At 36.0% G+C, this 27,656-nt stretch overlaps 2 protein-coding genes and 1 long non-coding RNA gene across 5 annotated transcripts; 1 reads left to right on the top strand and 2 right to left on the bottom strand.

The window, feature by feature from the left end:
- Positions 1–1,619: 1,619 nt before the first annotated feature.
- Positions 1,620–8,589, bottom strand: LOC134318260 (tumor necrosis factor receptor superfamily member 14-like). 3 transcript variants are annotated; one of them, XM_062999092.1, is made up of 9 exons: positions 8,299–8,586; positions 6,465–6,554; positions 5,856–5,981; positions 5,615–5,764; positions 5,092–5,176; positions 4,800–4,996; positions 4,500–4,516; positions 2,484–2,551; positions 1,620–2,391 (listed from the first exon to the last, which is right to left on the bottom strand). In XM_062999092.1, the coding sequence occupies exons 1-9, from the start codon at positions 8,336–8,338 to the stop codon at positions 2,361–2,363; spliced, it is 804 nt and encodes a 267-aa protein (XP_062855162.1). In that variant the 5' UTR covers positions 8,339–8,586; the 3' UTR covers positions 1,620–2,360. The 3 variants fall into 3 exon arrangements, with proteins under 3 accessions (XP_062855162.1, XP_062855160.1, XP_062855161.1); XM_062999090.1 differs by having other exon boundaries at positions 2,484–2,554; positions 8,299–8,583; XM_062999091.1 differs by lacking the exons at positions 1,620–2,391; positions 2,484–2,551 and adding an exon at positions 4,030–4,393 and having other exon boundaries at positions 8,299–8,589.
- Positions 8,170–10,991, top strand: LOC134318263 (uncharacterized). The gene is made up of 2 exons (XR_010013366.1): positions 8,170–8,301; positions 10,708–10,991. It is a non-coding gene; the product is annotated as an uncharacterized LOC134318263 (long non-coding RNA).
- A 771-nt stretch (positions 10,992–11,762) lies between these two features.
- On the bottom strand, positions 11,763–27,290 carry LOC134318261 (tumor necrosis factor receptor superfamily member 14-like). The gene is made up of 8 exons (XM_062999093.1): positions 27,146–27,290; positions 17,319–17,646; positions 16,105–16,230; positions 15,532–15,684; positions 15,126–15,213; positions 13,239–13,423; positions 13,067–13,116; positions 11,763–11,940 (listed from the first exon to the last, which is right to left on the bottom strand). Exons 2-7 carry the CDS (start codon positions 17,518–17,520, stop codon positions 13,070–13,072), a joined length of 801 nt encoding a protein of 266 aa, XP_062855163.1. The 5' UTR covers positions 17,521–17,646; positions 27,146–27,290; the 3' UTR covers positions 11,763–11,940; positions 13,067–13,069.
- Positions 27,291–27,656: the final 366 nt, after the last annotated feature.

Here is a 27,656-nt window from a genome sequence, read left to right as displayed (position 1 = left end):
TCTCAGGTATGGTTAGTCTTTTTAAATTTTTTGACAAACAATCTCTTCACATTTTCATCACTACCCACATGATAAGCACAGTGTAAGCAGGTGTTTACTGCAGATGTATTTCCTGCACCGGACACATGTGGTGCTGGTTTTACTATTTTGTTGAGAGGGGCAGTAGTGTCAATATTTTGTGTGACCACCATTATTATCCAGCACTGCCTTAACCCTCCTGGGCATGGAATTCACCAGAGCTGCACAGGTTGCTACTGGAATCCTCTTCCACTCCTCCATGATGACATCACGGAGCTGGTGGATGTTAGACACCTTGAACTCCTCCACCTTCCACTTGAGGATGCGCCACAGGTGCTCAATTGGGTTTAGTCCATCACCTTTACCTTCAGCTTCCTCAGCAAGGCAGTTGTCATCTTGGAGGTTGTGTTTGGGGTCGTTATACTGTTGGAAAACTGCCATGAGGCCCAGTTTTCGAAGGGAGGGGATCATGCTCTGTTTCAGAATGTCACAGTACATGTTGGAATTCATGTTTCCCTCAATGAACCGCAGCTCCCCAGTGCCAGCAACACTCATGCAGCCCAAGACCATGATGCTACCACCACCATGCTTGACTGTAGGCAAGATACAGTTGTCTTGGTACTTCTCACCAGGGCGCCGCCACACATGCTGGACACCATCTGAGCCAAACAAGTTTATCTTGGTCTCGTCAGACCACAGGGCATTCCAGTAATCCATGTTGTCTTCTTTGGTCGACCCTGGCGAAGCCTGTTCCGAGTGGAACCTGTCCTGGAAAACCGCTGTATGACCTTGGCCACCATGCTGTAGCTCAGTTTCAGGGTGTTAGCAATCTTCTTATAGCCCAGGCCATCTTTGTGGAGAGCAACAATTCTATTTCTCACATCCTCAGAGAGTTCTTTGCCATGAGGTGCCATGTTGAATATCCAGTGGCCAGTATGAGAGAATTGTACCCAAAACACCAAATTTAACAGCCCTGCTCCCCATTTACACCTGGGACCTTGACACATGACACCAGGGAGGGACAACGTCACATTTGGGCACAATTTGGACATGTTCACTGTGGGGTGTACTCACTTATGTTGCCAGCTATTTAGACATTAATGGCTGTGTGTTGAGTTATTTTCAGAAGACAGTAAATCTACACTGCTATACAAGCTGTACACTGACTACTCTAAGTTATATCCAAGTTTCATGTCTATAGTGTTGTCCCATGAAAAGATATAATGAAATATTTGCAGAAATGTGAGGGGTGTACTCACTTTTGTGATACACTGTATATGCTGATGTGACTTTGTCCAGGTTTTCAACTCCTCCATGTCTTGTCTTGCACACAGGGCTGCAGCTTTGTGCATTTCCTCATTACAAAAAACAATTTGGTTTTTTGGGGCAGTATTAAACTACAGTTGCATTTTCAGAAAATTTCATTGTGATGAATTCCCTGCATCTTTATAAGCTGACTGGGAAGTTCTGGCTTGTTTTTATTTTAGTGTGAAACTAAAAGCATAAAAGCATTAGGGTCAAAATGACCTGTAACATTATCTTTGTACACAAATATTGTACAGAACATATCAGTGTGACCAATCTGCAATTTCAGGACCATAATTAATAAAATCAATTTATTTCATGGAGAAAAAAAAGGGTAAGCAGTATTTCAGATGTAACTCAAATGAAGCATAACATTATGACCACATTCTAATATTGTGTTGGTCCCCCTTTTGCTGCCAAAACAGCCCTGACCCGTTGAGGCATGGACTCCACTAGAAGGTAAAGGTGTGCTGTGGTATCTGGCACCAAGATGTTAGCAGCAGATCCTTTAACTCTTGTAAGTTGTGAGGTGGGGTCTCCATGGATCAGACTTGTTTGTCCAGCACATCCCACAGATGCTCGATTGGATTAAGATCTGGGGAATTTGGAATTTATAAGGCAACTGACAACTAAGGATAATAATAATAATGAAAAACATTATGATAATTTGAACTAATGAGCTAATAAAACAGCTTCAATTGTTTAACAACTTTACAACAACATTGTTATATTATTAACCTGTAGTGGTTTTAATTTAATAATAAACTAAAGTAGGTTCACCCAAGAAGAACTGGTCTCTGCTGAGGTTCTTCTCAAGGTTTCCTGTAATTTTAAGTGAGTTTTTCCTTGCCACTGTCACCATTGGCTTGCTCAACAGGGGTTTTTGGTCTGTTGGTCCTGGATTTTGTGAAGTTGTTTTGAGACAATGTCTATTGTTAAAAACTTTATACAAATACACTTGAATTAGACATTTTAGTTGGATTCTTGGTCACACACATTATTGGTCTTGCTGAACACAAATGAACAACTTAGCAGGATCACGTGATCGCATCGTTCAGGTTTTCTTCTCTAGAGGTGAGCAATAAAACAAATGTTTACTTTTAAGAGGCTTAGCTATCTATAAACATGCATCATTTAAAGTATATGAGTTCATTGCTTACGGTTCGTTTTCACGGTTCAATGATGTTACAAGTTTTGCACTGCCATTGTTTGTTTCTTCAACAGAAATCTGCTAATTAAATGTAAAAAATATACACATTAATAACATTTATAAAACTTAAGGTTTACAAATACTTCCTTTTCTAACTAATCTAAGTGGTGGGTTTACTGAAAATATGATGGGTCAATAGGTAAAGGGCAAATTTTCTAGATGTTTAGATTAAATCATAGAACAAAAAATGTCTGACACACCCCCATACCATGACAGTTGTTATTTGCAGCTTTCTCTGATAAAACAGATGGCTCTTTTCAAGTTTGACACAGAGAACTTAACCATACAGTGTTCTGACCACAGAACTTATTTCCATTCTTGCAGTCCATCTTAAATGAGCTTGGGACTGATGTCTGGCTTTCCCTTTGTGTAACAGAGTTTCAGATTGCATTCCTTGATGCAGTGGTGGACTGTGTTAAGTAACAACATTTTTCTGAAGTACTGTTGAAACCATGTGGCTTTATTTATCACAGCAGCATGGAGGTTTCTAACGCAATGTCATCTAAGGCCTCGAAGTTCATATATATTCAGTAGTGGTTTCTGTTCCTGCCCTACACAGACTGAGATTTCTCCAGATTCTCTGAACATTTTCACAGTATAATTTTGCATTGAGAAATGCTGATTGTGAATTCTCCTGTAAAGTTTGAGCAATGAGTGAGCAATGACCCATGATTGCTTGTAAAGACAAGCTTTTATACTCAATCATAATTTCCTCACCTGTTACCAATTCACCTGCTTTTTGTGTAACCTTTTTAAGTGTGTTGCAGGCATCTAATGCATTTATGTTTACAAACTACAATTAAGTTGAACAATGTTAAACGTTTCAAGAGAATGATCAAATAACTTATTTTTCTTTTACTGCATTTTACAAAATGTCTTGAAACGGGGTTTGTAGATGGTGCTAGAACAAGCTTGACCATAATCAAGCAAGATTAACATGATTAGAGAGGAATTCGAGACTGCTGCACAGTAAGCCCAAGTTCTCAAATCAGCAGTTTAAAGTTTTTCTTTCTGTCCTTTACAAAGACCACTGTTGTATGAGCTTTTTTATATTGATATGAAATTCTCATTCATAATTAATGACTGACTGATACATTATCGATCATAATTACTGACAAGAATGTATAGTCACTAATCATTTTCATACCACCAAGTGATTAGATTTTGTTCCAGCAGATGTTGACAAAAATTAACAAATTAGATGTTCCAATCATTAAGTCACAAAAATCCATAATAATAAGCATAGTTACAAGTACAAATTTACAAAAAATTAATTATTATTATAGTTTTATAATTATAAGAAAATACACAGTGCATTATAACTTCACTAGGGATATGTTTCTTTTAAATAATTGTAATTGTGTTTGTAACATACTGTTTGTTCATTAGAGAATTTAATCAAGGGCTAAAGAACTACATTTATTTACTGATAATGGATTTAATCCGTTTAGTGGATTCAGCACCACCCAGAAATAAAGAGCTCAAGGAGACATATCCATCTCTGAGCAACATTTATTTATTCATTCATTATCTGTACACCACCGATTTATACACATCAAGGTCGCGGTGGGTCTGATTCATAGGGGGGAAAGCAGGAAACACCCCGGACAGGCCACCACTGCATCACAAGGCACTCTGGGCAACAAACACTTAAAACATTACCCAATTAGTCAAACACAAGCAGCATTTAGATTGGCCAGTCCACACTTATTGTGCTCCGGGTTTGAATCTCAGCAGTTGTATTGGCTGGCTAGGCATCTATGCAGACATTATTGGCTGTGTCGAAACATTGCGATGGATTGGTGCTCTGTTCAGGATACTGCAGCCTTGCCTTTCCGATAAAACCAGACCCATCGCAACCTTGACCAGGATAAAGCAGTTATTGAAAATGAAATGAAGCAAACTGCCTAGAATGTTTTGGCCAAAGTTTTTAACATTCTTCAGAACTGAAAAGGTTGGTACTTACTGATGGTTTCTGGTGATCTGGAAATCAAAAGACAACAATAGTTTAAAATATCAACATGAAAAAATACTTAATGCAGTACAACACGTATCTCATAGTATACTAGTGTACAGTACTAATACTTTACATAGTATACTAACACTTCAGATCTCTGACATGTCACCAGTTTATACATAAAAGCTTTAAACTTTATTGTTTATGCAAAGCACAAAGCTCATCAAATAACACCCATCATTTTATTAATCATTTAATATTATCCAATATTTCTGTCAATTTAATTTAATTACAAACAAAAGTACATACCATTGTGCCCTGGCTGCATCATCTTATTTGATTTGCTTAAAGACCTTTGCTTCATGTATAAAAACAGTAAAACTGTAGCAAACATGAGATTAATGACAAATCCAGGTATGAGAAAGTATCTCATCCTTCTTTGTTTGCATTGAACATCTTTTACAGAACTGCCTTCCTCGTCTTGAATCATATCTTTGATAGAACAGCTTAAAAAAAGAAAAAATAGTTAAAGATACTTGAAAGGTAAACACAATAATACAAAATAAATTAGACAACCTATATGAAGAAAAATAAAACATACTCAGTCCATTTAGTGCAGTTCTCTCCCTCTGGAGAATAATAACCATGTGAACAGAGCTCACAAACTGTATCTGAGGTTTTGGTCCCTGTAAATAAACACAATATAAATTATTTCCTATCCAGCTGTATTTCATTTAAGTCCAGTGCATCTACTTCAAATGTACAACATTCCAACAAAGTGGATAGTATTAGTTTACAGTTTATCTTTTTTGTTGACTGTCTATGTAACAGCATTCATAAGAATATTTATTTACTCATAAATACATGTACTTTATACTGTGGTATTTTCTGTGCAAGTGTTTTGTCCTATGACTCTTTACTTATCTGCTTTGTATAATTATTACAATCTGCAACTCAGATTTATCGTGTCTTCTAAGCATTCTTTTTAAATTTACAATTTTATTAATAATCACTTTGGTAATGTGTTTACAAATATTTCACAGTCCTAATAAAATTCAAATACAGCTTAATTTTTGGTGACCTAATCAGGAACTATTTAGGAAAAAGTTGGAATGACGACCTACCTGGAGTTTTAATCTGTTGCCCTGGTTCACATTTACTGTGTTTCAAAGCCATTATGCATTCTTTGCCATTGTAATGCTTACAATAATATCCACCCAGAACATCGCAGACAGTATCTTTTATTGTGCTACATTGTTCTGATGCAGACAGGCCTAGTTGTAAAAGGTCAGAATAAAAAAACAACTGAAGACAGTTGATTCATAAATAAACAATTAAGACATGACAAAACACAAATAAGGATACCTTTATCACATGTTTTACATGGAAAGCACTTGTTAAGGCCATTGGGTGCATTCATGTATGTTCCCTTGGAGCATGGTTTGCACATTGTGCTGTAAGGACCAGTACAATCTCTTAAAACCACCAAACCTGCAAACACAAGCATTAAGAAACTAAGATACCAGAACAGAGACACTAGTTTTACATACATTTATTGACATACTTTTTTAGCCTGCTTTCACCCTGTTCTTTAATGGTCAGGAGCCCCACATGTGCACCACAGAGCAGGTATTATTTAGGTGGTGGATCTTTCTCAGCACTGTAGATGTAAAGTCAGAGACGATCGCTCATCTATTGCCGCTGTTTGAGTTGGTCATCTTCTAAACCTTCATCAGTGGTCACAGGACGCTGCCCATGGGGCACTGTTGGCTGGATATATTTTTTGGTTAAAAGGACTATTCTCAGTCCAGCAGTAACAGTGAGGTGTTTCAAAACTCCATCAGCGCTGCTGTGTCTAGCACACCACCACCATGTCAGTGTCACTGCAGTGCTGAGAATGATTCACCACCCAAATAATACCTGCTCTGTAGTTTTAATGTTACAGCTGATCGTTATATATATAAAATGTCATACCTATATTACACATAGGACAGCATTCATCTGCTGATGATAGATATTCACTTTGGCCACAATCATTTCCATACACGAGTACAGCACAGATACCTGTGTGGAGACAAAATACAAGTTTCATAACAGCATATTTTTAGAAAACCCCTAATAAAATTACAAAGAACTGTATCATTAGAAGGTTTGTGTTATTAATGCAGTCACAGAAACAAAATATTGACAGAAAAAAATTAAATTCTCAAAACTGCTTGCTCCCTGTAAGCTTTTAACTAAAACGACAAGTAACAGGCTATTGAAATATATTACACAGTTTATCTGTTAAGTTTAAATTGCATATTAATTTTATTTGTTTATTTTCATCAATGACTTTATCCTGGTCTGGGTCACAGGAGGTCCGGTTTCACCAGAAAACACTGAGTGCAAGGCAGGGATACCCTAGACAGGGCATCAAGCCATTGCAGGGTTTTGGTCTGCTGTTACTGAGCAAATTAATAAAAACAAATGTTAAAGCTAGGTAAATTGCCTATTATCATTTGTCTATATAAAAAAATTTAGCTAAACCTCAGAATCACACACTACATGGCCAATGATATGTGGACACCTTACCATGCACCTGTTGAACATCCTATTCTAAAACCGTGGTTATTAATATGAAGCTCCCTCTTTGTGGTTGTATCCTCCTCTTCTAGAAAGGCTTTTCACAAGATTATCAAGTGCGTCAAATTTGTGTCTATTCACTCAGAACAGCATTTGTTATGTCTGATTCTAATGTTAGATGAGAAGGCCTGACTCACAAGGTGTTCAATTTTCAACCAATTTCAGAGCTCTGTTTAGGTCACTGAAACTGTTCAATACTGAACTTGTCATCTCTGTCTTTATGGACCTTGCTCTGTGAACAGTAACATAGTCATGCTTAAAAAAGGAAAAACTTTTTTCTTTTTATTAATGTCATAAAGTTGTAAGCATATAATATATTTCATAGAATTAATATCATTCACCTGTTACCAATGAGTGTGGCTGAAACACCGAAACTTAATAACTAGGAGTGGTGTCCACATGTTTTGGCCAAAGAGTGTTGTTCTGTAACTGTTCATATACCAGATATAGAACAAGGAGGGAGATGAGCAATCAGTGGATTTTTCTGAGGCAAACTGAAACTGTTATTCAGAAACCTTAATTTTACAGGGGATTTTCAAAAAGTTTCCACACTTTCATATTTTCTTTGTAAACAGTGAGGACAGTAGGAGTAGTAATTGGTCGTGTCTGAGAGAGCTTATAGTCCGGATTTAGCGCCATCTGATTTCAACCTTTTCTGAACCCCTCCAAGAAGCTGTAAGGGGAAGAAGATTTTCATGTGATGATGATGTAAAAGCAGTGGTGCATCAGTGGCTACGCACTCAACCAAAACAATTTTTTGCTGATGGCATTAACAAGTTGGTACAACGCTCAGAAAATGCATGAGAAGGTGACTGTGTAGACAAGTGATGTAATTTGTTTTTTACATTTCTAATCATAGAGTTTTTTTAAAATGTGGAAAGTTTTTGAAGAACACACACCTAGGGGCAATTTAGAATCCACTAAATTACAGGTTTACACCCATACAAATATAAGATCATCTCACAGACTGTAACTGGAGGGCAGGTTAGAACGCAGATGCCAAAGGACTTCACCAACTGTGTCAAAGTGCCGCCCCAGTACAGCAGGTGTGTGTGTGTTACAGAAACTCCACGGTTTGAAGATTTTCTTTTTTTAGTAACCGTTGTTTAGCAGCTCGTATTAACGAGCAACTGCGTTAATCAGAAAGAAGACCAGATCCTGACCGTGTAGCTTTCCTGCTTACCGAGTATGTGTAAACCAACTGTTAGTGTTTGTTCTTCCATTTTGTTTCTCAAACCACCAGCTCAACCCGACATGAGAGGGTTTATCCGATGATACATGATGTTTCTTGTCTTCGTTTTAGCTCGCGTACCAGAACTGCGGAATTCTTCCTGCACATGCCGCATTCGACACAATTGTATCTTAATACTCAAAATTAATTCAATGTAGTTATTAATTTAATTAATAACTACAGTTAAATTGTTACATTTATGTCCGTTTATACATACTACAACGTAAAAAAAAATGGCTGCGGAACGGTTTGGATATGTGTTCCAAATCGCATTTGTGTTATAGGTAGTGTGCATATCACATTAGAAAAGATTACGGTTCTTTAAGAAACGACTCGCTCTGATAGTGCATCATGTTTTAAAATATCTATTTTGCTATAATTTAATTAATATTAGGTCTAGAATTTAACCGAATCGGCCCTTTTGTTTTTTAAGTACGTAGTGTAGGTAGCATCACTCAAATTAGGACGCAGCCTTGGGTGTGTCTCTGTTAAGCAAACCTCAAAACACCACACGCCATTGAAAGATACACGTGACCTGCTGGTTAGTCGGGGAATTCCAAAACCTCCAAAAATGTATTCTTAAAAACAAACAACACAAATACATTTTACATCTGCATTTACATAAATACAGGCGATAGACTAGATAAATACAGACTGTAGACTACAATGAAACAGTTTGAAATGCAGTACACACATCTTTGCAATTTAATACAGTATTAACATGAATACGTGCCACAATGAAAATCAAAACCTTTTTTATTTAGGTAGGTAAAATGTCTTTTCATCACAAAGTAAAAGATGAAGAAGAAACTATATTTGTTATTATACTTGGGTACAACGAAATTTAGTTTTACACCCTCCAAAAAGATTTTTAAAAAATAAGAAAAAGTATATATTTACACAGGATAATCAGTACAATTTAAATATGGATCTCAAGATGAATAAAATAAATTACGGGTGTATATATAAAGTGACAGTGCTCAGATTAGGATATTGACATTGGTGGAAAAGTCTAGCACACTCTGAAGAGAGTCTGTAATACTGCTGAAGACATGGAAGCTGCTGCTAAAACAGGAAGCAAACTCTTTAACTCAGTAAGTTGAGGATGGTTTATTTACAGAGTACAGTGGTATCTTGTAACTCGACGTCCCCCAAACTAGAAAGATCTGAAACTTGACGCACTTTCAGGGAGAAATTTGTACACTTAAACTCAACGTTTTGGTGCCCAGGTGGTGCAGTGGGATATTCTGGTAGCACACCAGCGCAGAGATTCTGAACTCCTCGGTTCGAAACACATGCAATCTGGTATCTCTCAGCAGCGGAAGACAAAATTGACTGCGCTAAACCGGGAGGAAAATGGGGAGAAAAAAACAGCCGCTTTGTTTAGTGCGTAGCTTGAGCGGTGAATAACAATCAAATCAACTCTGAAAGCTCCACATGTATCTGTGGTTAGCTGTACTTTCAAAAAAAAATGGTGCACAAAACATGGAAAAGTGCAAAAGTTATTTTGTCGCTTCTCATGTGAATGTGCCTTTACTGAAGGGAATGCAGTATTCCAAGATCAAGCATCTTTACGATATAAAAGTGTAAGAAAACAGTAAAGAAGTAAAGATAAAGTGCAGGTTTTAATGTATTTTTATATTTATTTGAACTGTTTTTAATTGTATTTCAGTGTTTTTATAGTATACTTGTGTTATTTTCAGTGTATACGTGTCAAAAACAACCCCATTATTTTACATTAGCCTAAAATATATGCAGTTCCACGGGACCATGGAAGCATGAACAGGTTTCCCATACATCCTTATGGGAAAAAATACCTTAAAACTCAACGTCTTTTAAACTCAACACCAGTACCAGAACCAATTGACATCAAGTTTCAAGGTACTACTGTATATGCTTTTCAAAGTTGAATCGCTTGTGATGCCCGGATTATACTAAAAAAAGACTTGCTGAACAATCCATTGTCACCAGTGTATGATTTTTCTCTTCATAATGCGCCATACATATTCAATAGGAGACAGATCTGGCTTGCAGGCAGGTCAGTCAAGCATACACACTTTAAGTTTATTAAGCCATGCTGTTGTAACTCGTGCAGAATGAAGCCTGCTTGTCCTGATCTGATAGAGTTCCCGAGAAAATTTATTCACAGTTTATTACAGTTCATCCACATGTTTAGCAAAGATTACATAAATAAAAGTTAGCTTGGGTGGAGAGTTGTTGTTTGTACATGAATACCAACCATCTTTGCTACTGTGTGGCCCAAATGTTGTTGAGACTGATGTATACTTAATAAATATCCAGGAACGTCTCTACTGCCAGTATGCCCCTCACTACAGTGAGTTTTTCCACATATTTACACAGCATGGTGGGAGGAAACCCACGCGGACACAGGGAGAACATGCAAACTCCACACAGAAAGGACCCGGACCGCCCCACCTGGGGATCGAACCCAGGACCTTCTTGCTGTGAGGCAACAGTGCTACCCACCCAGCCATTGTGCTGCCCGATTAACTCCTCAACTACATTATTAAATAATTAGTAATAATGTAATATAATATTACTTCTCATCATAAAATGTGTGAAAACATATAACCTTTATACCTGAAAACTTGTTTTACATATTAAACAATTATTTACAGTTGGAATTATGTCTTACCCGCAATGTGCAAGGTGACTTTCCTTAGGGAAAAAAAAAACAGAATATACACATTAAAATACGTACAGATTTTTATATGACACATTTAAATTGTCTAGTCAATGGCTTATGGTCTGAAGCTCAAGTGCAATTGGATTATGCAGCAAAACAATGATCTGAAGCAGAAGCAAAAAGCCCCCATTAAATAGTCAATTCAGGCTTGAAAGCCCTTCAATCTGTCAATTCTGGCAAGAAAAGTGGGCTAGCAACTTTAAAGCAGCTTTTTTAAAAATGTGGAACAATCACTTGTATTTGGGGGAGCACGTAGTTGCATATTGCTGATATAAATGCTGCACAACATTCTATCTTTATACTACTATTCTCTCCCAATTTGAGTCAATTTGTCTTCCTCTGCTGTGGATCTCAGATTGTGTTAAATGTGCGCAGTCCTAGCAGACCCCTTCTTAACGCTCGTGCTTCTGCACAGGCGCCTCAGTCTGCTAACCAGGGTCCCTGCACAGCATTTGAAGACCCCACCCACTTAGTCCGGTCATTTCCCCACACAGCAGACACAGTGGCCAAATTGTGTCTGCTGCAGGCTCTGTCAATTGTGCCCGCTAAATGGCGCACAGCTGACCGGGAGTCAAAATCCGAACCAGGGTGTTCAGAATGTCGGTGCTGGTCTGTAAGCAGAATATTCTGCTGCGCCACCCAGGTGCCTACATTGTTTTGTATTAAATGTTCTTCTTGACAGTTGATGAAAATGTGGAATAGAACTTACCAAACTATTACACTAACCCACCACCAGCCGCTACCGCAACCCGCTACCAGCCATGCATCTAAACAGTCTTGATTGTTCATGTCTGGTTTGGGGGTGATGGCCAAAGCTTTGCTGTCTGTTGTTTGTCCACTGTTTCCACCACTGTTTTCTGAGGGAGCTGAACCTGCTGAGACCCTGACTGAATAAAGCGTGTGATGAAAATGAAAATATTTCTGGGGTTTGATGACCAAACAATGTTTGGGTGATGGATCACTGCAATAACGCTAATATGGTAATGACATGGTAGTGTGTGTTGTTCTAAGTGTTTATTGTGGTGTATATAGTGCAGCAGTGTTGTTGGGATACTGTTTGGCCTCTTTATTAGGAACACACTCCCTGATTGTAGGTCTACAGTTGTCATTGGTCACTTTCTCATCACAGGGGTTGAGGCACTATTCTTTACCCAGTCTTAAAAAAATCTTAACAACACTCTTGCATTTGCTACACTTATACCAGTACAACACACGTGACCATGGTATTGCCATGGTAGTGTCACTGCAGTGCCCTTTTAAATGATAAATAAAGTACAGAGGGATAATAGTCAATGAATGTACATACCAGATACATAACAGTTAAAGTTTCATCCAATTATATAACAATTACCGGGACAATTATTAAAGATTACACAGACAATTATAAGAGAAAATGCATGCAAGATTTTTAAAAGAATTTTAAAGCATGTGCCAGACTAAAAATGTGCATTTTCCCCCAATTTTTACTCTCAATCTAGTCTTATTCAATTACCCGATTGCATTTCGCTTCCTCTCTACTGATGATGACTTCCACATCGGACCAAGAAGAGCCATGACTAAACACGCATGTGCAGCAGCCGACTATATATTTTCACCTGCACGGGACAAGTTCATATGTGGCCCATATTCGCACACGGAGAGACACGCCCCAAACCCATGATCTCCCATCTCTCTGCAGGCACCATCAATCATCCAGCAGAGGTCTTATTTACACCAGTTATTTGAAAACCCCTCTGGCACCCACCATACAAATGAGCCAATTAATGTTCTTGTAGGCGCCCAGCCTGCCGGTAGCAGAGCTGAGGTTTGAAACTTGCAAGTTTGACATGTCAGCTCTGGTGTTCTAGCATGTTTTTACTGCTGAAAATGTAATAGCTTTTAAATTCCACAACTATATAATTAATACAATTACCAAGCAAACAAAATAAATAAATAAAACATAAATAGCAAAATTTATGTTTTAGTAGCAACTACTATAATTTTCAATAGATCTTACCCCAAGACAATACTTACATGTTATACACTTGTAGTGTTTAAAGGTGAATGTGTATCTGTTTCCTGAACTGTTTTAGGTGAACAGCATTAAAAAGAAACATCAGTGTTTTACATTTATTAAAAAAAGGATAAAAGGCTACACACAGATATACTTTAGTGTGTATATAATTTGTTACTTTAAAACTCTTACCTTCAAGTGTTTGTTCCTTCATTTTGATTTTCCAATATATAAATATTGAAACAGCTACAGCCAAAACAACAACTACAGCAGAACCCAGGACCCCTGCTGTTACATCCCTGTATGATTTCGCTCCACATACAACATCAGATAAATTTGTACCTGATGTTACTTCTATACGATTCAAATCTTTACATCTGTCAAGAGAAATGTTAATGCATGATGATATTTTAGAAGCTTTGATTTAGAAGTTTGTTTAGAAGTTATGTATTGCATATAAAAGAACATACGTATGTCATTACAAAATCCTAATTATATTTTAATATTTAATATTATTTGAGTAAGACATAAAAAGCTGTGAGCTTGATTAAAGCTAGGAAATCATTCTGAAATAACATTTGTAGTTTATTATCTACCCGTCATTGTGGTGTCAAAAACAGACATACTTTAATTACAGTTTATTTGTATGCTGTTAGTGGTGTTGGTGTGATGGTTCATAAGAGAACAAATGGCATTTTACAACTGAAATGTTGATAGAGGGCAGAAGAAATACCTTGTTTCTTAATTACTATAATTGTTGTCTAATGTTTGATCAAGCAATAAAAAGGCAGATACATTCTTTCTAAACTAATAAAGACAAATATGTAAATTCTTATATTAACAAACATTTTAGTTATTTTCAGTAATATGTTTTCTTGTAGATTCTCATCTGGAGGAAGTTTCTTCATGGCAGCCCAATGTAAATGTAAAGCTTTGTTGACTGTGAACAATTTAACCAGCGACTTCTTATTTATGACAGACCTGCTTTTCCTAACCTTGGCAAAGGCACCACAATTCCATGTACTTTGTACAGATAGTACAAATAATCTTAGGACCTAAAGTTGCTTAAAAATGGTTTCAGGTAGTATTTTTGTCTTCTATAATCTATGGTCTGTGCAATGTTTTTAAATATTTTGAGTGTAATGTTTGTAGCTTAGTCTAATGGGTGCAGTATAATCAGCACTAATTATATGGACATAGATAAGTCACTAATTGCATTTAATTATAATTACAAATATAATTAGAAGGCTATGCAACCAGTTGAATGACATTATAGACTGTTCTACACCACCAGATGCATGTAAGAAGGCCATGACATACAGTATGTGTAAATGTAAGCTTTAGACCAACTGTATGTGCTCTGCATAAAAGCATCTTTTAATTGATAACCAACCACCATGAATCGGAGCAATAACCCGACAAGCTCCCATTAAATGTAAAAAATCTGTTTCATACCAGCAAATCATACATTATTGTTTAACAGTACAGGATAGTGAGCACTGCAGTAATGTAGAAGAACAAGATGAAAATAAACATTCAGAATGTAGATATTAAACAGATAACAGTCTATTAAAAGTACTAAAAATGAATAGAAATACACTCATTATGTTACAGCTTTTCTGATAACTTTAGTGTACTGACTATTATAAGGTAATCAGAGTTTTACCTTTATACTGGGTCATGATACAAAGATAAGAAACTTAAAATACTGGTATACACAGATCTGGTTTATGGCACTGAGGGTGGATCAGGATGAGTTTCAAATTGAAATTGATGGGTGACGCAGCGGTTCAAATCTCTGCTGTTCTATTAGCAGGCCATCTATACAAACACAACTGGCTATATCTAAGAGTGGGGGGTGCCTGAAGTCATGGGATGGATTGGTGCCCTGTCCAGTGTATTCCTGGCTTGTGTTAAGTGTTTCCCATGGAACCAGACCCATCATACCCTGGTCAGGACATATAATCGATGAATAATAAATATTAATCACTTTGTTGGTTATCATTTAATCATCAACATCGCTAATTTTGGGCTTTGATCAAAATCATCAATCATCATTAATGACAATTTCACACTCACTTTAAATGCGGCTGACATTTTTCGAAAGAGCCATTGGAGAAGGTACTACCTGGACATGCATCACACACAGTATCTGTATGTTCTGTTCCTGAAAAATATGAGTTCTGTCAAGTCACAATAAGTGTTCATGTTTACCACTAATGTAAAGTTTTGATGTACATAATACAATCTTAATTTAAATTTGAAAATTCTGTGACAATCTGAGTTCACTGACAACACTTTGTGAGGGTATTTATCACAAAGGCATGTTAGTTTAAATACAGTGAGTACAACTGTACTATTTTATTTAATGCCAGTCAAAAATCAGAATCATTGCTCATTTTTATTTAACATTTAACACATTTTTTTTTTCTGAAATTAAGGTTTGTACAAAGATTTTTGTTTATGGTAAACATTTAAGACCAACCTCTTTGCCTTATGTATTGTCCAGGGCTGCAATTTGAGTGGGACAAGGCTTTTCTACAGCTGTCTCTTCTGTCAATACAGTAGTATCCATCTAATGCCCCACACACTGTATCTAATACCAATGTACAAGGCATCTTTATCTGTATTCCCTGTCCTGTGAAAAAACACAAAATGTCATTGGATAAAACATAAAGCATGTAAACATTATAAAACATTATAAAGTAAGACATTCAGAACTATTACATATTATTAGGATTAGGATATTAGGATTAGGAAGTTCATGTTAATAACTGCAACATCACATTTATAACATCATAATCTCAACTGAAAGCTTTCTATAAAGAAATGATTTTAATTGGGCCAAAGGTAATTATTGAAGATCTATCTGCATGTAAGATAATTTACATGAATGAACAATGTATGGTTTTTACTTTATTACTTTACTGTTTTGTGTTTATATTATAAAAACGGCATTAAATTAAGAGTCTTTACATTTAATTGCAAATAACTTATCATTGTGTCAGGCCTACAGAACTTTCCACAAAAACAGAATTATTACAAAGAACAGACTTACCAGTATCACACACTGTACAGCTCAGACACTCTAAGAGACCATTGGGTTCAGCAGTGTAAGTGGATTTTGTACATGGTACACAGGTTGTGCTAGTGTACTCAGTACAATGTCTATAAACGTGGTTTCCTAAAAAAAAAGTCAAAAATGAGCTGACAGAAAAATGTTTTAATAAAAAATGTTATTGAGTACAGCCATATAATAATAACTGTATGTAATTGAAAAATTTACACATCACTAATTAAACCTTTATATCAGGTTGGCATTCAATGACCACTTCTACCAGCGGTTAGAAGCATGGGTCAACGCACAGTATTCAGCTGAACTACAAATTCCAGGGGGTTCAGAATTTGGCTTAGTGCTGAGTCACTGCATTGTGCCTGACACAAAAGATAAGATTGATGGCCAGTGTTGTGTAGCCTTATATTTTTAGAAAGCTCTCTTTAATTATATCGGGGGGAAAAAAAAAAAGTCCAAATACCCCCACCCCCCCAATAGTAAATGTTGAGGGGAAATTACAGGTCTGCAATTATGTTGCAGCACGTTGATGGATTGAATAGCTGGCATGTTGCACTCGATTTCATGTCCAATCCAGCACTCTCATCATTCTCATCTCTTGCTTGGGTTATTTACTTCTATTTCTATTATTTGACCATGTTTACCCCTTACAGGTCTTTCACTTGTTTTTTTTCTATTCTGGGTGGCTCTGGGGTTAGGGCAGACTGTAAAGCATTCGCTCTGACACACCTGTAAAGCTAGCCATTAAGGGACCACCCACTACCGTGTCGAGCTCTATTAAGTGTAGGTACGGGGAACTGAGGCAACGTCACCAGTGTTCAAGCTCCAACACTTATACTTCCCCACATAGCAGCTGAATGTCAGCCACCTACAGTGAATATAAAAAGTCTACACACCCCTGTTAAAATGGCAGGTTTTTGTCATGTGAAAAATGAGACTATAATGTATAATTCCACTGAAAAACAAACTGAAAGCTTTTAGTAAAAATTCTTCTAGATGAAATCTTAATAGTAAACATTTATTATACTTGTGAGAAAAGTAAACAATTAGTTTTCCACTTCTGGGTGGTTAGATATTTAATTCTGAGTGGACAATGCCCACCTCAGCCTACCCATAGACACACCCCTTCCTTAAGTTCCTGAGTAAAAGTCTTGTGTGAAAAGGGGTTAAATCCAAAAAAAAAAAAAGGTTTGACTAACCTGGTGCACACATAGGACAACATTCACCATTTATTTCATACTCAGCCCGGGCACAAATAGCGAAACAAGGTTTAAAAAGCAACAGTAAAAAAGCAAAAACATTCAGCAAACTGGAATTTATGACAGTTTTCAGTCTTTCTTTTTGCAAAAAAGAAGACGTGAAGGTTTCATTCCAATTCTTCATATGTACTGCTTTATCCATTTATCTGATCACACATTTGGATTTAATTTAATGTCCTTGCTGTGAAACATTATCCATCTCAGATGAACATTATCTTGATATTTAATGGGACAAAATTTGATTTTTTTCTCCAGGCTGCAAACGAACCTGAAATAGAAAAAATACATGTTACAAGTGCAGTATATGTAAAGTGTACTCATGTTGTTTTATCAAATAACCTTACACATGTACATATATCTATGGACATCTCTGTTTTGATTGCATGACTGTAAGCTTGAACTTTTATGCAGTAAGCTGGGAGTCTGCCATGTTTGTGTTTGTGATGATGGAAAGAAATAAGGGCTTTTGGAAGCATGTACATAAGGTAGGCAGAAGCTTCCTAGGATTACGTACAAGACATATTAGGTTTATCTTTTATAACAACATGTATGCACAGGCGCATACATGTTCAAACCTATTAGAAATACCAGGCACAGATAGCTTACACACTACTCGACTCGGCGATATGGGGCCGCACTACAACATCTATCACCAGGAGGAATCTCAGACGGTTCTATCTGGTCTCTCAAATGGACAATAAAGTCAAAAATACTGTAAAGCTCGTGTGTGTGCTGATGTATTCTGAGATAAACTATTTTTCTGTAGCCATGCTTGTTGACATAACTTCTCCCTTGGGGTTCACCTCGCTATTTATAACGCGTTCTCATTGGCTGGAGCTTGATGCCACTCTCACTCCCTGTCAAAAACTGATCACAACACTTTTTAAACTACAGGGTTTGGAGTCGCCGACAGGTCCAGATATTCTACATGCTAGATATTTTTCTTGCATCTGCTCGGATAGAGAAGTTAAACACTTCACATGCCGTAATACAAACATTAAATTACAAAAATGTGTGATTACCTCCGACTTTATTTGCAGAAGAGAACAGAACAGACAACCTCTGCCGGTGTTCTGTCGATTTATCCTACCCATCGATTTGTCCTACTGAGCATGCGCACATCGGTTTTGACTCGTTGCGGGGAACGCCTATAATTCTGTGCTACCTTTGCCTAATTTATTTGTTCTAGCGGTTAGTAACGTATGGTTTCGTTTTAATTCTTTAAAAAGTTTAAAGTTTAAGTGTATGTAATGATGTTATTATGTGACTTTAAAAAAAAAAGCTATATAAAAATATTCAAAGTGCTTAAATGAGCTGTACTTGATTGATTACAGTTAAATAACTGTGTATCTTAATAATGCTGTGTTAACGTTGTATTTAACCACGTTTATACATGCCTTTGGTAATTTTAGATGCGTTTTTCATACATCTAGAAAAGCCAATCATTTTTAAATAACCATCTGCGACCTTAACATTATGACAACACAAAATGTATTAGGTTATTTTTCAGTTTTGTGCTTTATTAGCAGTTCAATATGTACAGTAACGGTTGTTTGAAGTTAAAGTTGAGTTTAAAGTGAATTACTGAATGAATATGTTGAGCATTTATTACGTTTTTTATGTACTCAGTTATTTGTATATGTACAACTATTTTTTGCTGCTCCCCTGTCAGTTTAGTTCTAATTATTTGAGATTAAGATGTTCTTCGGGTTAGAATATTATTTACTACAAAATCAAAATGTACATACATCATACACACATACACATATATATATATATATATATATATATACATACTGTATATACATACATATACTGTATATACATATAATACTCACTACATAGCCAACACTACATATACACACTACATAGCCAAAAGAACTCGCTTGTAGTTCTACAATTACTGACTGTAGTCCATCTGTTTCTCTGCATGCTTTGTTAGCTCCCTTCATGCTGTTCGTCAATGGTCAGAACCCCCACAGAGCAGGTATTATTTAGGTGGTGGATCATTCTCAGCACTGCAGTGACACTGCCATGGTGGTGGTGTGTTATTGTGTGTTGTGATGGTATGAGTGGATCAGAAACAGCAGTGCTGCTGGAGTTTTAAAATACAGTGTCCACTCACTGTCCACTCTATTAGACACTCCTACCTAGTTGGTCCACCTTGTAGATGTAAAGTCAGAGACGATCGCTCATCTATTGCTGCTGTTTGAGTCGGTCATCTTCTAGACCTTCATCAGTGGTCACAGGACACTGCCCACAGGGTGCTGTAGGCTGGATATTTTTGGTTGGTGGACCAATCTCAGTCCAGCAGTGAGGTGTTTAAAAACTCAGCACTGCTGTGTCTGATCCATTCATACCAGCACAACACACACTAACACCATGTCAGTGTCACTGCAGTGCTGAGAATGATCCACCACCCAAATAATACCTGCTCTGTAGTGGTCCTGTGGGGGGTCTGACCACTGAAGAACAGGGTGAAAGCAGGTTAAAAAGTATGTAGAGAAACAGATGAACTACAGTCAGTAATTTTAGAACTACAGAGTGCTTATACATGATAAGTTTTTCAGGATGAACTCAAGTTCATATGCATGTATAAATAGCTGGAGGTAATATTGTTATTGAACATTTTAAACTAGTTAGAATTTTGCTAAACCAGATTTTGCCACTGTCTCCATTAATTAATAGGAATTATAAAGCCAAGTGAACTTCATGACAGCAGGGCTGAGTGGTGATTTAAGACAATGCAGAGGATTACTGCATAAGTTGCTCCATGCTGCAAGACAGAGCTGACAAGAGCATGATTGAAATGATAGATATTTAGAGCAGCTATATTATACAGATATACAGATATATTTTATCTAATTTTACCTTTATTATTAAAAAGTTATTGTGAACATTATTTACTGATTTGTACAGCATTGTTACCTGTTTTACTCAGGTGCAGTGTGACAGTAGATGGGTACATTTTAATGTGCAGAATATAACAAATCACACCCAAAATACATATGTAAAAAATGTAGACACATCCACCAGAGACTCAGGATGTGTTGTTGTTAATAAACTAGTTTAAAAATTACACAATTATTTGAGATGTATGGGCTGTATAGTGGCTCAGTGGGTAGCTTTGTTGATTCACAGCAAGAAGGTCCTGGGCTCCATTTACAGGTGGATTCTTTCTGTGAGGAGTTTGCATGTTCTCCCCATGTGTATGTGGGGGGTTTTTTCCGGGTGCTCTAGTTTTCTCCCACAGTCCAAAGACATGCAAGTGAGGTAAATTGAAGATACAAAACTGTCTCTGACTGTGTTTGATATTAAATGTGTGAACTAATAAATCTTGTGTAATGAGTAACTACCTGCCCTGTCATGAATGTAACCATGATGTTAAAATCCTAATAAATAAATTAAAAATTAAGATAAATGTCTGAGAGACAGGTCAATAAATCAAGTGTGCTACCTATCATTTGTAATAAAATATAAGCCCATCGAGATGTGCTAACACTATTTATAATAAGACATAGATCTATCGAGATGCGCTGTCTATTGTTTATAATAATATACATACCTATCGAGATGTCCTACCTATTGTTTATAATAATATACATACCTATCGAGATGTCCTACCTATTGTTTATAATAAGATACATACCTATCGAGATGTCCTACCTATTGTTTATAATAAGATACATACCTATCGAGATGTGCTACCTATAGTTTATAATAAGATACATACCTATCGAGATGTCCTACCTATAGTTTATAATAAGATACATACCTATCGAGATGTCCTACCTATTGTTTATAATAATATACATACCTATCGAGATGTCCTACCTATTGTTTATAATAATATACATACCTATCGAGATGTGCTACCTATAGTTTATAATAATATACATACCTATCGAGATGTCCTACCTATAGTTTATAATAAGATACATACCTATCGAGATGTCCTACCTATTGTTTATAATAAGATACATACCTATCGAGATGTCCTACCTATTGTTTATAATAATATACATACCTATCGAGATGTGCTACCTATAGTTTATAATAAGATACATACCTATCGAGATGTCCTACCTATAGTTTATAATAAGATACATACCTATCGAGATGTCCTACCTATTGTTTATAATAAGATACATACCTATCGAGATGTCCTACCTATTGTTTATAATAATATACATACCTATCGAGATGTGCTACCTATAGTTTATAATAAGATACATACCTATCGAGATGTCCTACCTATAGTTTATAATAAGATACATACCTATCGAGATGTCCTACCTATTGTTTATAATAATATACATACCTATCGAGATGTGCTACCTATAGTTTATAATAAGATACATACCTATCGAGATGTCCTACCTATTGTTTATAATAAGATATAGAGCTATCGAGATGTCCTACCTATTGTTTATAATAAGATATAGACCTATCGAGATGTCCTACCTATTGTTTATAATAAGATATAGACCTATCGAGATGTGCTACCTATTGTTTATAATAAGATATAGAGCTATCGAGATGTGCTACCTATAGTTTATAATAAGATACATACCTATCGAGATGTCCTACCTATTGTTTATAATAAGATACATACCTATCGAGATGTCCTACCTATTGTTTATAATAATATACATACCTATCGAGATGTCCTACCTATAGTTTATAATAAGATACATACCTATCGAGATGTCCTACCTATTGTTTATAATAAGATATAGAGCTATCGAGATGTCCTACCTATTGTTTATAATAAGATATAGACCTATCGAGATGTCCTACCTATAGTTTATAATAAGATACATACCTATCGAGATGTCCTACCTATTGTTTATAATAAGATATAGAGCTATCGAGATGTCCTACCTATTGTTTATAATAAGATACATACCTATCGAGATGTGCTACCTATAGTTTATAATAAGATACATACCTATCGAGATGTCCTACCTATTGTTTATAATAAGATACATACCTATCGAGATGTCCTACCTATTGTTTATAATAAGATATAGAGCTATCGAGATGTCCTACCTATTGTTTATAATAAGATACATACCTATCGAGATGTGCTACCACTAGTTATAATAAGATACCTATAATTTATAATATGATAGACATAATTTTAATAAGAATAGATCGATAAAACTTAAATATTTACTACAGGAATACATTTCGATAGGGTAGGACAAATCGACAGATAGATCTATAAATCTGCGCTACGGTAGGAAGTTTCGATAGGGTAGGACAAATCGACAGATAGATCTATAAATCTGCGCTACGGTAGGAAGTTTCGATAGGGTAGGACAAATCGACAGAACACCGGTTCTGTCGATTTGTCCTACCCTATCGAAACTTCCTACCGTAGCGCAGATTTATAGATCTATCTGTCGATTTGTCCTACCCTATCGAAACTTCCTACCGTAGCGCAGATTTATAGATCTATCTGTCGATTTGTCCTACCCTATCGAAATGTATTCCTGTAGTAAATATTTAAGTTTTATCGATCTATTCTTATTAAAATTATGTCTATCATATTATAAATTATAGGTATCTTATTATAACTAGTGGTAGCACATCTCGATAGGTATGTATCTTATTATAAACAATAGGTAGGACATCTCGATAGCTCTATATCTTATTATAAACAATAGGTAGGACATCTCGATAGGTATGTATCTTATTATAAACAATAGGTAGGACATCTCGATAGGTATGTATCTTATTATAAACTATAGGTAGCACATCTCGATAGGTATGTATCTTATTATAAACAATAGGTAGGACATCTCGATAGCTCTATATCTTATTATAAACAATAGGTAGGACATCTCGATAGGTATGTATCTTATTATAAACTATAGGTAGGACATCTCGATAGGTCTATATCTTATTATAAACAATAGGTAGGACATCTCGATAGCTCTATATCTTATTATAAACAATAGGTAGGACATCTCGATAGGTATGTATCTTATTATAAACTATAGGTAGGACATCTCGATAGGTATGTATATTATTATAAACAATAGGTAGGACATCTCGATAGGTATGTATCTTATTATAAACAATAGGTAGGACATCTCGATAGGTATGTATCTTATTATAAACTATAGGTAGCACATCTCGATAGGTATGTATCTTATTATAAACTATAGGTAGCACATCTCGATAGGTATGTATCTTATTATAAACAATAGGTAGGACATCTCGATAGGTATGTATCTTATTATAAACTATAGGTAGGACATCTCGATAGGTCTATATCTTATTATAAACAATAGGTAGGACATCTCGATAGCTCTATATCTTATTATAAACAATAGGTAGGACATCTCGATAGGTATGTATCTTATTATAAACTATAGGTAGGACATCTCGATAGGTATGTATATTATTATAAACAATAGGTAGGACATCTCGATAGGTATGTATCTTATTATAAACAATAGGTAGGACATCTCGATAGGTATGTATCTTATTATAAACTATAGGTAGCACATCTCGATAGGTCTATATCTTAATATAAACTATAGGTAGCACATCTCGATAGGTATGTATCTTATTATAAACAATAGGTAGGACATCTCGATAGCTCTATATCTTATTATAAACAATAGGTAGGACATCTCGATAGCTCTATATCTTATTATAAACAATAGGTAGGACATCTCGATAGGTATGTATCTTATTATAAACAATAGGTAGGACATCTCGATAGGTATGTATATTATTATAAACAATAGGTAGGACATCTCGATAGGTATGTATATTATTATAAACAATAGACAGCGCATCTCGATAGATCTATGTCTTATTATAAATAGTGTTAGCACATCTCGATGGGCTTATATTTTATTACAAATGATAGGTAGCACACTTGATTTATTGACCTGTCTCTCAGACATTTATCTTAATTTTTAATTTATTTATTAGGATTTTAACATCATGGTTACATTCATGACAGGGCAGGTAGTTACTCATTACACAAGATTTATTAGTTCACACATTTAATATCAAACACAGTCAGAGACAGTTTTGTATCTTCAATTTACCTCACTTGCATGTCTTTGGACTGTGGGAGAAAACTAGAGCACCCGGAAAAAACCCCCCACATACACATGGGGAGAACATGCAAACTCCTCACAGAAAGAATCCACCTGTAAATGGAGCCCAGGACCTTCTTGCTGTGAATCAACAAAGCTACCCACTGAGCCACTATACAGCCCATACATCTCAAATAATTGTGTAATTTTTAAACTAGTTTATTAACAACAACACATCCTGAGTCTCTGGTGGATGTGTCTACATTTTTTACATATGTATTTTGGGTGTGATTTGTTATATTCTGCACATTAAAATGTACCCATCTACTGTCACACTGCACCTGAGTAAAACAGGTAACAATGCTGTACAAATCAGTAAATAATGTTCACAATAACTTTTTAATAATAAAGGTAAAATTAGATAAAATATATCTGTATATCTGTATAATATAGCTGCTCTAAATATCTATCATTTCAATCATGCTCTTGTCAGCTCTGTCTTGCAGCATGGAGCAACTTATGCAGTAATCCTCTGCATTGTCTTAAATCACCACTCAGCCCTGCTGTCATGAAGTTCACTTGGCTTTATAATTCCTATTAATTAATGGAGACAGTGGCAAAATCTGGTTTAGCAAAATTCTAACTAGTTTAAAATGTTCAATAACAATATTACCTCCAGCTATTTATACATGCATATGAACTTGAGTTCATCCTGAAAAACTTATCATGTATAAGCACTCTGTAGTTCTAAAATTACTGACTGTAGTTCATCTGTTTCTCTACATACTTTTTAACCTGCTTTCACCCTGTTCTTCAGTGGTCAGACCCCCCACAGGACCACTACAGAGCAGGTATTATTTGGGTGGTGGATCATTCTCAGCACTGCAGTGACACTGACATGGTGTTAGTGTGTGTTGTGCTGGTATGAATGGATCAGACACAGCAGTGCTGAGTTTTTAAACACCTCACTGCTGGACTGAGATTGGTCCACCAACCAAAAATATCCAGCCTACAGCACCCTGTGGGCAGTGTCCTGTGACCACTGATGAAGGTCTAGAAGATGACCGACTCAAACAGCAGCAATAGATGAGCGATCGTCTCTGACTTTACATCTACAAGGTGGACCAACTAGGTAGGAGTGTCTAATAGAGTGGACAGTGAGTGGACACTGTATTTTAAAACTCCAGCAGCACTGCTGTTTCTGATCCACTCATACCATCACAACACACAATAACACACCACCACCATGGCAGTGTCACTGCAGTGCTGAGAATGATCCACCACCTAAATAATACCTGCTCTGTGGGGGTTCTGACCATTGACGAACAGCATGAAGGGAGCTAACAAAGCATGCAGAGAAACAGATGGACTACAGTCAGTAATTGTAGAACTACAAGCGAGTTCTTTTGGCTATGTAGTGTGTATATGTAGTGTTGGCTATGTAGTGAGTATTATATGTATATACAGTATATGTATGTATATACAGTATGTATATATATATATATATATATATATATGTGTATGTGTGTATGATGTATGTACATTTTGATTTTGTAGTAAATAATATTCTAACCCGAAGAACATCTTAATCTCAAATAATTAGAACTAAACTGACAGGGGAGCAGCAAAAAATAGTTGTACATATACAAATAACTGAGTACATAAAAAACGTAATAAATGCTCAACATATTCATTCAGTAATTCACTTTAAACTCAACTTTAACTTCAAACAACCGTTACTGTACATATTGAACTGCTAATAAAGCACAAAACTGAAAAATAACCTAATACATTTTGTGTTGTCATAATGTTAAGGTCGCAGATGGTTATTTAAAAATGATTGGCTTTTCTAGATGTATGAAAAACGCATCTAAAATTACCAAAGGCATGTATAAACGTGGTTAAATACAACGTTAACACAGCATTATTAAGATACACAGTTATTTAACTGTAATCAATCAAGTACAGCTCATTTAAGCACTTTGAATATTTTTATATAGCTTTTTTTTTTAAAGTCACATAATAACATCATTACATACACTTAAACTTTAAACTTTTTAAAGAATTAAAACGAAACCATACGTTACTAACCGCTAGAACAAATAAATTAGGCAAAGGTAGCACAGAATTATAGGCGTTCCCCGCAACGAGTCAAAACCGATGTGCGCATGCTCAGTAGGACAAATCGATGGGTAGGATAAATCGACAGAACACCGGCACAGTAGCACAATTGTTTCCTTCACCCAGATTCTGTTCCTTTTTACCTTGTTTTTCACTGCGTATCAGCGCACAGACAACTTGGATTACTAGCTTCTTACTGACGTCCATTTTTAAAAGGAAAAAACTCGTCTCACTCATGGTATTATTGTAGACCTCGACACCTCTCGCATGTGTTTTCATGACAAAGCGGAGTTTGGGAGAGCAGACAGACTTATCTCAGATTCCTCATGTGTGATAGATGGTGTAGTGTGTGACCCCCTATCACCGATCAGTCGTGTAGTGTAAAAACCATAACGAGATTACAAGAGATCAGGTTGTGTAGTGTGAACTTAACATTACGCTACAATACTATTTTTCTGCATTCTTTTTTACAATGGCTATATTTAAAATGTTTAGAAAATAAACACAGAATATTACAAGAAACATGAATACAACATGCGTAAGTAAGTAATGTTGGTTTTTTGTGAGTTGTGAGCCACTTACGTCAGCAAACGCTCTTTGTACTAATCGGTGCTTTTGCTTCCTGTTTCACTAACCCAACTACGCACTTAACACTTTGTGTTGTGATCTAAAATCCTGTCTGATAATACTCCAGTTTAATACTATAAAAACAACATGTAGATTAAAAAATGCGATCTCATCAGTGTTGCCAGATACCTTTCAGAAATCATGAACGTTTACCTTAAAAAGTAGCCCAAAAGCAGCCTATATAGTGTATTTGCTTTTCCCCGTGCAGCAAACAACTCAGTTTACTACTGTAACTACTGCAATAGATGCTTTTAAAAATGTAAACAATAAACTGCTTTTAATGTGTTCCGTAACCGCAACGAGAGCTCAGGGACCGTCTAAAAACTCACAACACAGAAACAGCAGCAGATAGTGATCATTGGGGTCCAAACACTAAAAACAGCGCATCGCTTTGAATTATGATAGAATAAGTAAACAGGCTTCACACAATATTTACACCTGTCAGACTACATGTTACATGTTAGGT

The sequence above is a fragment of the Trichomycterus rosablanca genome, chromosome 7 (genome assembly GCF_030014385.1).
Source record: "Trichomycterus rosablanca isolate fTriRos1 chromosome 7, fTriRos1.hap1, whole genome shotgun sequence".
Classification (NCBI taxonomy): domain Eukaryota; kingdom Metazoa; phylum Chordata; class Actinopteri; order Siluriformes; family Trichomycteridae; genus Trichomycterus; species Trichomycterus rosablanca.
This window is presented reverse-complemented; position numbering and strand designations above follow the sequence as displayed.